Source organism: Microtus oregoni, unplaced genomic scaffold (assembly GCF_018167655.1).
Source record: "Microtus oregoni isolate MIOR12 unplaced genomic scaffold, Mior012 000028F_ref0000031, whole genome shotgun sequence".
In the NCBI taxonomy this organism is placed as follows: Eukaryota; Metazoa; Chordata; class Mammalia; order Rodentia; family Cricetidae; genus Microtus; species Microtus oregoni.
Window position 1 is genome coordinate 10,400,994 of NW_024543087.1, and position 13,077 is coordinate 10,414,070.

The 13,077-nt window shown below is 39.6% G+C and overlaps 1 protein-coding gene across 40 annotated transcripts in view; it reads right to left on the reverse strand.

The window, feature by feature from the left end:
- Positions 1-13,077, reverse strand: part of Clasp2 (cytoplasmic linker associated protein 2) — a 199,298-nt gene that overhangs the window by 37,544 nt on the left and 148,677 nt on the right. For 24 of the 40 annotated variants that reach the window (XM_041677050.1, XM_041677051.1, XM_041677064.1 and 21 more), the window contains 2 exons: positions 6,728-6,730; positions 1,232-1,395 (listed from right to left, as the gene is read on the reverse strand). In XM_041677050.1, the coding sequence (XP_041532984.1) occupies positions 1,232-1,395; positions 6,728-6,730 (167 nt within the window). The remainder of the gene's footprint in view (positions 1-1,231; positions 1,396-6,727; positions 6,731-13,077) is intronic. The other 16 variants (XM_041677054.1, XM_041677052.1, XM_041677066.1 and 13 more) reach the window with 1 other exon arrangement.

Below are 13,077 nucleotides of genomic sequence, written 5' to 3' on the forward strand. Positions count from 1 at the left end.
AGAAAACCAGCCTACAAATCACAATCCCAGAGAACCTAGACAACAATGAGGACCCTAAGAGAGACATACAACAGTCTAATCTACATGGGAAGTAGAAAAAGATAAGATCTCCTGAGTAAATTGAGAGCATGGGGAACATGGGAGAAGGTTGAAGGGGAGGGGAGCAGAGAAAAATGTATAGCTCAATAAAATGAATAAAAAAATAAAAATTGAAAAGAAACCTACCCCTCAGAAAAAGGAAAAAGAAAACAAACAAACAAAAAGACTATCCCTGTAGCAATGAGCACAAACAACATTCAGAAATCTTTTTCCAAAACAATTTCCCTTCAGGATGAAACCCAGGGAGGAAAGGATGAGCAAAACAGAGACAGATAAAGTTTAAGATGAGCTCACTCCATCTCAGGAAGATATAAAGTATAGAAGCTCTTTTCAAAAATGATGAAACTATTTTAAAAGTAAGAACTATATAGCTCCAAAGGGTACCCACTGAGCATATCTGGGGCAGTCCCAACATCAAATAGAAGAAAGCAATTTCTTATAAACCACCTAATAAGCGGGGGCCCGTTGATTCATGCTAAGCAGGTAGATGGAATGATAGATGATGGACTGATAACAGTGGAAAGACAATCTGCTAAAACAGAACAACAACTAATGAATGAGGTGAAATAGGAAATCTACCACTTTTAAAGCAACATCAGAAATTAATGGTCTAAGAAATGTCAATAGATAATAAATATAGCAGGGAAAATTTGGTAAAAATGAGAATTTTTGGCCTTCTAGAATTTTCACAAGTTGCCAGAAATTTAGAAGGATTAAAATCAGCATCTGCATTGGAAAACTATGAAAGTCACAGTATAAAATCATTAGAGGAAAACATTATCACATCACTGAACTGACAGACATTTTCATTCAGATTCAAAAAACACTACCTTATAAATACAAATTACACTTTATTTAATTTGTATATCTATTTATCAGAAGGTAAAAATGAAGACTGGGAAGCAAATCGTCACAATAAATATGTTTAAAATTGATGTAAACAGAATAAAAAAGAATTACTATGGTTAAATAATGAAGAAAACATTCAACTCATGTCAGTTACACTTTACTTAAGACACACTAACAGCTTCAAGTACTGAAACCAGTATGAATAAAACTTTAATATAAATACAGGGATTAAATATTTGTGACTACCACTAGGTAAACTTGAAATACATGCAGAAAATATTACCTTGTAACATCAAGGGCCTTCTGAACTTTTGCCTGAACAGAACCAAGCAAATCAGCACCCATTTTTTTCAGCAGCTGTGTCAGCAGCACAAACAACCAATCTTGAAGATCATCCTTGTGGACTTGTATGAAATCTACCAGAGTTTCCAAAAACATGCTGAACACCTGTAGTTGATAAAGGGAAGAGTGGGAAGAAGAAAGAGGAAATATTGACCTTTATGCTCAATTCAAAACAGAAAGAGACGGGGTGGGGGAAAAGGAATCTGAGGCACAGCGATTGGCAGCCAAGCGGAAAAAAAAATCTCTCTTGCTTTTCACTGGACTCTGTGATACAAGAGTGCATCTGCGCTGTTATCCAACTTCTGCAGAAGTTTGACAATTAGCTATTCCATGCAGCACCACTTGGTAAAGAAACTGCCCATAATGGCTGGCACACCTAATGTTATCAATGATGCTACAGCTTAAGCTAGTTAAACTGAGACTCGTTTTCTAAGAAATGGAGGAGGTGCTGTATGGAGTTTCAAGGACACACAGCTTTTTAAAAATAATACTGGGTAAATTAGAAAATTACTGTATTTATAGTCACCATACAGTAGTAAATGTATCTACAATAATGTGCTGATTAAAAATATCCTTAGGTTTTACAAAATGACAAATCTCTCAAACATTTTGATATATAAGATTTATTATTTACTGAAACTGCCCCAAAAGTAATTTGATTTGTCTATAGTAACTAAAAGCATCTGTATAATAAAACTGAGAATAAAAGTACCTAAAATTTAGATTTTAAAAAATGTTCTTGTGTTGATGAGATTTATATATGTATTCTTTTAGGATTTTTGAGACAGTGTTACTCTGTGTAGTACTGGCTGTCCTGGAACTCACTCTGTAGACCAGGCTGGGCTTGAACTCAAGAGATAACTTGCCTCCGCTTCCCAAGTGCTGGGATTCAAGGTGTGTGCCCCCATGCACCAGCTTATGTTGGTGAGTTTTATACTTTGTTTCAAGATTAAATAGGCCACTGTGAAAGACTGTATCATGTGAAAAGAAACCTTAAGGGAAAGACATACTAAGACTCATATGTCATGTCTCATTACAATATTTTATAAAAGTGGCCCTTGGTAAGGTTTTCTTTGCAAGAAATCAATTATACTGAAAGATGTATTTCTATGTAAGAGAAAAATATTCCTAAGAATCATAGCCATGCAATACTAGCACATGGCAGAATCAGAACAGGTGACTAAAACCAGGCTATTTTTATTTGTTTTTAATGTGTTTGTATACCATATGCACACCTGGTGCCCAGAGAAGCCAGAGGACAGCAGATCTGGATATGGACTTACAGAGGGTTGGGAGCTGCCTGATGTAGGTGATGGGAACGGAACCCAGGTTCTCTTGAAACGCAGTCATTAACTGCCCAGTCATCTTTCCCCTCTTTGTCAATTTGAGATTCATCTCTTGCAGCCCAGGTTGAATTTGAATTTATTATGTCTGGAAGAATGTCTTTAAGATACCCCCGACACCAGGCTGCTGGATTACAGGAGTGCACCACCTCCACACCTAGTCTCTGTGGGGCTGGGTACTGAACCCAGGGCTCTGCACATTTTACCAACCAAGCTTCATCTCCTGTTCCATCTAAAACATTTTTCGGTAATCTCAAAAGTAACCTTGCTAATTTAAAACTGCTTTATTTTCAATATTTTTGGAATGTACTTTATTCAGTTGTAATGGATTCTAGTTTTTGCCACTTATGTTAGGAAGGAAGATTCCTCTACTTAAAATTAGAACATCTGAAACTTGGTTAAAAGAAAATCCACCTTAGTTACTTTCTTAAGATGGTGTGTATTTATGAAAGCAGTAATTATGGCGACTTGGAAATCTCCAGTACTCTCTGCTCCCCAGGTGGTACCTACTCATTAATAATGCAGATCCCCACAACTCATACTTTTCCCCCAACTAAATCCCCAAAACTTGGTTTCAAAGCTGGCAGAGGGCTTCACTTAAACTCTTGCACATTCTCCTCTGGGCCTATTAGATTGTGAAAAGAATTCTGTTAGACCTGGTCTGTGGCAACTGCATCTATCTATCTACCTTGGCACACAGTCTTCCTGGTTACCTGACAAATCTGTCTGGCAGCATACTGGAGCTGGTTTCACGTCCCTCAACAAGTCATCTTAGAGTCAGTAACAAGTAAGGCTTCTTTCTCTCCTGCAGCTGCTTTATGAGCTCTCAACTATTTCTTTTAAAGTCACTTTTATGTTGTTTTAGTTTGTTCCTAGTTTCTGAGTGGTTCAACTGTGAATTTTTAATAGTTGAAAATCTGTTCTGAAAATCTTAAGACATTTGGAAAGCCTAAGAATTTCATGTTTCACAGCATGTTTTTGGGTTGTTGGATTTTGGGCTGTGTTGTAGGAAATCTGACTTCCTCTACACTTATGTTCTAATGGAAGCATTAGAGCATTCCTAAGGAAGACCTGATTTTAACCTTCCTAAGCCCATGCCTCCTGTTCCATATTTTTGTTGTTCTTGTTTTCAAGACAGGGTTTCTCTGTAGCTTTGGAGCCTGTCCTGGAACTAGCTCTTGTAGACCAGGCTGCCTCGAACTCGCAGAGATCCACCTGCCTCTGCCTCCCAAGTACTGGGACTAAAGGTGTGCACCACCACCACCCAGCCCATATCTTGTTCTAGAGGTGTCTCTGCTACCTGACTCCCTACCTGACCCTCTGCTTACACCGCAGAGCAGGGCTTTTTCTTAAGTTCAGTATGATTTGGTTTTCTCTAGGTGGATGCTGCTTTCTTTAATTTCCCCTCTTTCCTTTTTATCTTCAAGAACAGCTCTTTTTGGCCTTCCCAAAGTCTGCTTACTAAAACACTGGTATATGTAGTAAAGCCTCTGACCTTCAGGCCTGACTTTTTACTCTATTTCCTGTATACCAGGATCACCAAATCATTTCTGTAACAGGTCAGGTAATAAATGTCCAAGGCTTTCCTAGAAACTTCACAGACCTGTAATTTGTACCATGGTCATAGACATAAAATTAGTACAACTGTTTCAAAACAACTGCATTTACAAAACCAGACCTTGGGCAGATTTAGCCTTTAGGCTGTGTTTGTCAACTCATGCTTCTTTCTTACTTAAAATTAAAATCACTGGAATGTTACTTTGATAGAAATAAAATCCTTACACATTCCCAGTTAGTGGGATCGTCAACACTTCCTTCTAACCTCTCCAAATTGGCCTTGGAGCATCTAGTAACATGAACTCTGTCTCCAATTCCATATATATTTCATAAAATTCCCACTATCCTACAATTCTCTCACCTTCCACCGCTTATATACAACATGTGAATCCTCAGAGTTTATCAAGAAGCTGCTTGGGAGCCGGGCGGTGGTGGCGCACGCCTTTAATCCCAGCACTCGGGAGGCAGAGGCAGGCGGATCTCTGTGAGTTCGAGGCCAGCCTGGTCTACAAGAGCTAGTTCCAGGACAATCACCAAAGCTACAGAGAAACCCTGTCTTGAAAAACCAAAAAAAAAAAGAGAACAAGTTTCAAAGCAGTCCTAACATGTTAAAAAGGACACAAAACCTTTCCCAAGTGATTTTGCTCCCACAGAGAATGCATTTCAGAAGTCAGTCAATATTGTCCCCTTTCTTCACCCATGAGTAATGTTATATGTTTGTATTGGCGTAAATAAATGCAATGCAGATATTAAAGAATATTGACCACTTTAATGATAAACTTTCAGAACCGAAGTTCCAGCGTAGTACAGGAGGTAGGAAGGAAAAAAGGGCCGAGCCGCCTCCCTGCGCGCCCATTTATTGGCAGGCATTCGCCCGAGGCAAACCCCGCCCCCTAAAGGGGCTCTCTTAACCCTACATATGTTAATACAATTCAAGAAATAAAAATTATATTTCACAAATTGAAGTGTAGAATTAGTGGTACATAACCACGGCTTACTTTTACAGAATGATATTAATAGAATATTAGAGAGTACCTGGGAGTGGTAAGGTAGAATTTTGTATTTTTTAAATAATCTTGAAGTTTGGGAATTATTTTAAACCTCCAATGGATAAATTTGATATTTCACAACTGGAATTATTCAGGAAAGAATCAAATATTTGGCCTATTACAATTGAGGCAGTCTCTTTTTATGTAAACCTGCTTTATTTTAGGTGTGCCAGCCATTAAATTTGAAACAGAAGAACATAATGAAATTAGATCAATTAGTAGATTACAAAGCACATCTCCAAACAGAATGACAGTGTGCGTAACTGCGAATAGCATGTCGTGGATTGCAAAGGGTCCAACACTGCACCAACTCTTCAGGAGAGAAAACAGAGAAAATGGGTTAATTCCACAGTCATGCAGTAAAGTTAGCTTTTCTACAAATATTGAACCAACTTACTCTCTATTGAGAGTTCCAACACAGGGGACAGCATGCAAAAAGGAAAAAAGAAAAAAAGAAAAACACACAAATTAGTCGCCATCAATGCAAAGATCCTGTATGGAAGAAAGAAAAAACACTAAAGAAAATAAAAGTGACAAATGCTTTTCAAAGTTTTATGAAAAAAACTCAAAATAGTCTTAAAAACAAGAATTAAATGAACAACATAGGAGAAGAACACATGATTTCTCTGTATGTCTGATTTATTTCCATGTTAAGGAAATTTAAGCAATAGGAAAGTTTTCTTCTTGCTTTCTAAAATATCTACCTACCTACCTACCTACCTACCTACCAACAAGGTCTCACTATATTGCCTTGGCTGTCCTGTCCTGGAACTCACTATGCAGATCAGACTGGCATCGAACTCATACCACAGTATAAATACTTTTTTTTTTTTTGGCTGTACATTCCACTGTCCTTGAAACTTAACTTTTAGGAAAAAAGATCAACTGAACCTCACTTCCATTTGACAACCTTGCCAATATTTGGCTCCAAACCACAGTGTCAGAACTCTTTTCCCATCTTCTCCCTGTCACAAGTTAGATGATTTCTGTGAAGTTTTGAACAATAATTATTGTATGCAAGTAAAGACACGTATTACTATCACACTTCACATTCCTTGGGTAAGATGTGTTACCATCACCTGCTTCAAAGCAGATCAACCACCTGATCTGATTAGAAAGCTTGACAGAAGACACTCAACTACAGCAGTAACAGGTGGTTTTTCCAAGGCTCAAAGGCCCCAGTTCACAACACACACCCCAGTGAAGAGGGCACTTTCCAAAGAGCTCCATTATAGTCAAATGATTAAACCACACAGTTAACTTTTAGGACATGGTATCACTTATATTAGGAAGCTGGGAGGTGGGCATGAGTCCACAACAGTAAAAATGAAAATTTGGGGGCCAGAGAGTGGTTCATCATGAGGACCTGAGTTCTGATTCCAGCACTCATGTAACAAGCTGGGTGTGGTCTTGCATGCACCTGTAATAATCCCACTGCTATGGGGGAGGGGGACAGGAGACTGCAGGACTGGTCAGCTACCAGCCAACTCTCTCTCTCTCTCTGTCTCTCTCTCTCACACACACACTCAGTCACTCACTCACTCAGGAAGATATATACATAAACCACACATATAAACACTCCACTCACACATAATAAAATTGGGAAAGCAGTCTCTAAAAATACTTGCTTTAAAAACATCACACCTGTTGTTCAAAAACTACTATGGTAAAAACCATACAAGAGATCTATTCTAGAAACTTTACATCATCAAAATCTTACAAGTTGGATATAAATAAGCTGCTGTACAGATTAATAGCTAAGACACACACTGCTAACAAGTACTGTATATAGAATAGAACTAACTATACTTGCTATTACTGTGTTGTAAAGTTCTTTTGTAAAACTATCAAAAATCTTTAAATGATGCACTTGGTGCCTTATGGTCTAAGTTCTTGTCATACACACACACACACACACACACACACACACACACACACACACATCTTATGATCACTTATTCTCATACTGTGCAGGTAGCTCTCTGTATCTGCGGATTCCATGACCCAAGGATTCAACCTAATGTGGACTGAAAACACTGCAGGGTAGAAACTGCCTTTGTACTGAACACATGTATACTTAATTTTTCTTTAATCACCCTATAACAAGAAGACCTTAATATCTGAAGAAGATCACCCATGATAGATGCTGGGGGAATGATCCATGAAATAAGGTTAACTTGTCAAACTACAGAAAGACATCAAATGATTTCCATGTGCAAACTATACTTGCTACATTATCTGAGTCCCAGGGAAAGCCCTGCATCAACTTCAACTGCATGCACTAAGAAAGAGGTCTTTTCTAGCCCCTTTCTGGGATGCTCCAAAGCATACTAGAGCATGCCTGGAATTTTGGCTGGTCCAAATCCTCTGTCTAAACTTATTATGGGAAATGTTCTGGGAGCTGAAATTAGTAATCCGAGCTGGAGAAGTATGGGCTGTTGCTTATGACCTTGTTCTTGAAGTGTTCTGTTTCTGCTGGAGTCAAAATGTGCTTTCAAAGTCAGACAAAAGCAACAACAACCTTCATTCTCAAGGCAGCTATCTACTGTCTAAAGTTCACAGACAGACTGATCTAAATCTAAAAGCACACGGGGCAACTCGCCATCCATGTCATGACACATGGTATCTCCTAAGTGCCTTTGTGGGGTTTTATACAGTTTCCACCCAGTGATCCTGCAAAAAAAAGAGAACTGAGTTACAGATAAGACATTCTAATACAGAATGGTCACCTAACCCAGGCTTGATGGAGAGGCACCATTTATACAGAGCCCTAAGGATGCAGTTTGGGAAAGAAAGAGAACTGTCCCAAATGCCACATTTCAAGCTATAAAGAAAAATGTACAGCACAGTTAGGGAAGAAAGTAAGATTCCAGATGGGAATGAGGAGGTGTGATGGCTAACTTAGGTTGTCAACTTGGCTACACAAGTAATTAACTAAAACCCAAGCAGCTGGGCACGCCACGCCTGCCTGTGTGTGTGGAGGGGGTTCTTGATTGGATCATTTGAGGTCAGAAGACCTGTCCAAAGTCTGGGTTACACCTTCTGGTGGCAGCCTACATAAACAGACATGGTAGAAGGAAGCTTTTGCTTTTCACCTGCTTGCCCTCACTCTCCCTGCTGAGTCCTTCTATCCTGCTGGGGAGGCTGTCCTTCACTGGCAGTGGAACATACCTCTTCAGGATCCAACACAGACCAAAAACCAGCTGAGACAGCCAGCCTCAGGGACTGAACAACTACTGATGGTTGGCCTTCCTGTCACAGACAGCCACTGATGGACTAGCAGCCTCTAAGTCACTCTAGTAGACCCCTTTTCTACAGAATCACTCTATCAGTTCTGTTCCTCTAGGGAACCCAGACTAATACAGGGAATATAAACAAAAATACCAGGCTTTGCTTGGATATTTCTTAAGGGTTTTAAGATGGTTGCACACACTATGGCGATAATTTAGGTATAGGAGGTGTGTGTGTGCAACTGGTAAAGAGTATCTTCAATTAGCAGTGAGAATGGAGAGACATTCAGAGGCAGAGACAAAAGAAACAGTAGTTTTGCAGTAATGTAAACTCCTGAGTTGAGTAGTCACCATGGGGGCAGTATAATCAAATGAGATCAAGAAGCACAAGAGGAAGAACGGGTAAGGATGAGAACAGAGTCAGCCCTCTGCACCTCAGGATTCTGCATCTGTGCTTTAACCAACCACATGCTCAAAGTATTTGGAAAAACGTTGAATCTATAACCATGCACATTTCTCTATAATTTTCTAAATAATACACTTTTTATAATCAGTTACAATGTATTTACATTAGGTGTTATGTGGTGGTTCAAGACTTTAATCTCAATACCCAAGAAGCAGAGGCAGGAGGATATCTGTGAGTTCTGAGTCTGAGGCCAGATTGATTTTTACAGAAGAGTTCCAGGTCAGCTAGTCTATACAGGAAGACACACATACATGCAATTCAAATAATAAACAAATAAACAAATAAAGTGTAAAATGAAAGGAGGATCTAGGTACAACACTCTACCCAACAACATGAGTAAAACAGGCAGAAGTAGGCTGTGAGAACAAGAGTAAAAGAAATGGGTACAAGGCAGTGAGGAATTTAGCACAGAAGAAAATATCATTTTCCCATCCTAGCCACAGTCATTAAAATGGTAGAAAAAGTACCTCCAAATACAAAACAGATTCAAAACGAAGCTGAATAACAGTAAACAGAGTCAAACAGTATATATCCCCCTTCAATATTGCTAACCTTCAGTCAGTTAACCTTCATGATCTGAAAATACAGGTTTCTGGGGCCGGAGAGATGACTCAGTAGTTTAACATCACTGACTATGAACCAGGCCTGGTTGCGTGCAACTTTAATCCCTGCACTTGAGGCAGAGGCAGAAGTCAGTGGATCTCTTGAGTTTGAGGCCAACCAAGGCTACACAGTGAGATCCTATCTCAAGAAACAAACCACCACTACCACCACCACCAAAACACGGGCTGCTCTTCCAGAAGACGCATGTTCAATTTCCACCACACATGGTAGTTTCAGATCTCTTTTGCCACCAGGCTTGCACATGCAGACATGTAGCCTAAACACTCATACACATTAAATAAAGTAAGTGTAAATATTTTTTCTTAAAGAAAAGATGCTGTCAAAAAAGGGGAGGGATCCTAGATACTCTATAGATATACTGAAAGGGAGAAGTATATCTACTATTTTAGTAATATGATGATATAATTAATAAAAAACCCCACAAATTAAATCCAGGTATTTTTGACTCAGCACAACGTGGTTATATGTCCAATTTATTCTGAATGAATTACGTTACTAGTAGAGCTAATGTAAAGTCATCAAATAAAAATAAAAAACCTGGGGCTGGAGAGATGGCTCAGAGGTTAAGAGCATTGTCTGCTCTTCCAAAGGTCCTGATTTCAATTCCCAGCAACCACATGGTGGCTCACAACCATCTGTAATGGGGTCTGGTGCCCTCTTCTGGCCTGCAGACATACACACAGACATAATATTGCATACATAATAAATAAATAAATATTTAAAAAAAATAAAAACCTTATTCCGGGCGGTGGTGGTACAGCGTTTAATTCTAGCACTCAGGAGACAGAGGCAGGTGGATTTCTTTGAGTTCAAGGCCAGAACTGGTCTGGTATACAAGCGAGTTGCAGGACAATCAGGGATACACATAGAAACCCTGTCTTAAAAAAGTTAAAAACAAACAAAAAAACCAAAAACCCTCTCATTACATGATGGAGGAAGGTCATTGGCTAATAAAGGAACTGCCCTGGCCCATTTTATTGGTTAGAGGATAGGTGGGAGGAGAAAACAGGACAGAACACTGGGAGGAAGAGGAAGTGAGGTCAGAGACTCCACAGCTCTGCTCTCCTGAGCAGACGCCTCAGCAGAGAGGCCATGCCCCGCTCCCGGGATGAAGCTCCGACCCAGGATGGACTAGGCTAGAATCTTCCCGGTAAGACCGGTGCTCACCGATTATTAGAGATGGGTTGATCGGGATATCAGAATTAGCCAGTAAGGGCTAGGGCAGAAGGGCCAAGCAGTGCTTAAAAGAATACAGTGTCTGTGTAATTATTTTGGGCATAAGCTAGCCGGGCAGGCGGCCAGGGGTGCTGAGAACGCAGCCCTGCCGCCCCTATTACTTCAGATGGCACCCAGACGTGTGGACAACTGAATCCACTGAAAGCCTGAGAAAGCTTGGGAAAGAGTAAAGCATGTTTTCTTGGTAGCTGCCATTTCTCGGTTCTACTCTGCTTGCTAGAGGCAAGCAAGCGCTCTCATCTAAGAGAAGCTTCCTGACTCAGCTTTAGCTACAAAACCCTGCAGCTCATTAAGAGGTCCTGACACGAAACACTTAAATGATGTTGACGAAAAGCTGAACACATGCTTTTCGGTTTTCAGCCGTAGCAGGAAAAAAGCTGTGCCGTTTAAAAATGCCAGCTTTCTGGGCTGTCCTGCCAGGGCAAACTCTGACTATTTGAGGCAGGAGGGCCGGCTACCGAGAGAGGACTTGAGTGTTGTCTGTTGTAGCTCACTTGCTGGCAGGGACCCTGAAATGCCATACAGTTGTTGCAGTAAACATGGCTACAGCCTGTATATCCGCCATGAGGCTGGAAAGCTAAGGAATGGACTGGATCTAGCTGGCAAAGCCACGCCTTTAGTCCTACTGAGATTGCTTGGTAAATTAAACATTCATGTGGTCAGAAAAAGAGAGATATACAGTAGAGAGAAATTCAAAGACAAAGAAAATTTCTAAATGGTTTGAAGTGTGTTAAAAATATATGCAGACTAAAATTTGAAGTTCTTAAAGTAAAAAACAAAAAAAGAAAGAGAGTTGTTGTGTGTGGTAGCACACGCCTTTAATCCCAGTGCCTAGAAGGCAGAGACAAACAGATCTCTGTGAGTTCAAGGTGTAGTAGCATACACCTTTAATCCCGAATGCCTGGGAGGCAGAGACAGGCGGATCTCTGAGAGTTCAAAGACAGCCTGGTTTACAGAGTTACTTCAGGTCAAAGATACAGAAAACCTATCTCAAAAAGCAAAAAGTTAAAAGTAAAAATAAACAAAATAGAGGTTAAAATAAAACGAACAAAGATGGAAAATACACAGAGAATCTTGATACTGTATGCTATTATGCTCTCTTTGAATTGTTTGAATGCTGAGGAAGGAGCAACAGCTACTAAAAGATATTTATTTATAAATACTGCTGAACTAATCCAACATAGATATTTTCAATTTGGATCTAGGGATATGATACTTTGGAAAGGAGTTTCTTTTGTTTTCACAGAGGATGAGACGCTGTTCATTTCTTCTATTCCGATTTGGTATGATGGACCACGCCCTCCTGAAGGGTTGCAGTGAACATCTTCAGAAAATTGCTTCGCTCAACTGCCAACTGAGATGAAACTAGCACACAGGTTATACCATGAAAGATCTAATTAACAACGCCCCCATTCAGCAGGAAGCAGTTTGGAGAGAAATAACTGCGCCCATATTCCCAAATAATGTTTATAAATGTTCTTTTACATTTAAAGGGGGATATGATATAGATATGAATAATTTACATTAGTATAGATTTTGCTTTATTGATAGAGATTTAAGGTCAATTTTGTTATATATATAAGTGTTTCTGATTTTGATTAAGGTATTGTGATTGTGTAGTTCATTTAAATATGTACTGTATAATTAAGAAATATAGGTTGTTAATGGATAATCATCGATAATAGTAAAGCTTGTAATCATGTTAGTTAGATTTTCTAGATATATAGAGATATATTTTAGATAGACATTCTTCATGTCTTTCAAAGATTACAGAATAGGACATTTAATGTTTTAATAACTGAGGACTTTTCATGACAATGAGACACTCTGCTCCTGGCAGCACCAATCTACTTCAAGAGGAAGATGGGCATCGAAGAGGCACCTTATGGAGTTTGATAGCCATTTGGGCAAGAAACTGCTCTTGCCTGGACTATTGCATAAACTGGACACAGAGAATCCGCAGAGAGAGGACTACTGAACTTGCCTAAGGTGAGATGATCTTTCGGGGTTCCTGATTCATGAAAGAGTCTGCGAGACATTCTGCAGGACACAACAGATAGTGACTGAACTGACTTTGAATTTTCCTGCTTTATGGATATGTCTGCTGGATAGCATGGGCCTGAAGGCTGAAGATGGATGCCCCAACGGTACAGAGGAACTTTGGGTGACTGTCCAGGCAGCAAGATGTCTCTGTCATTTCTAGAGTTTTAAAAGTTGCTTTTTTCTTGTTTGCTTAGGTAGTATTGTATCTTTCTGGAGTCTTTGATGGAGTTAAGAATAGT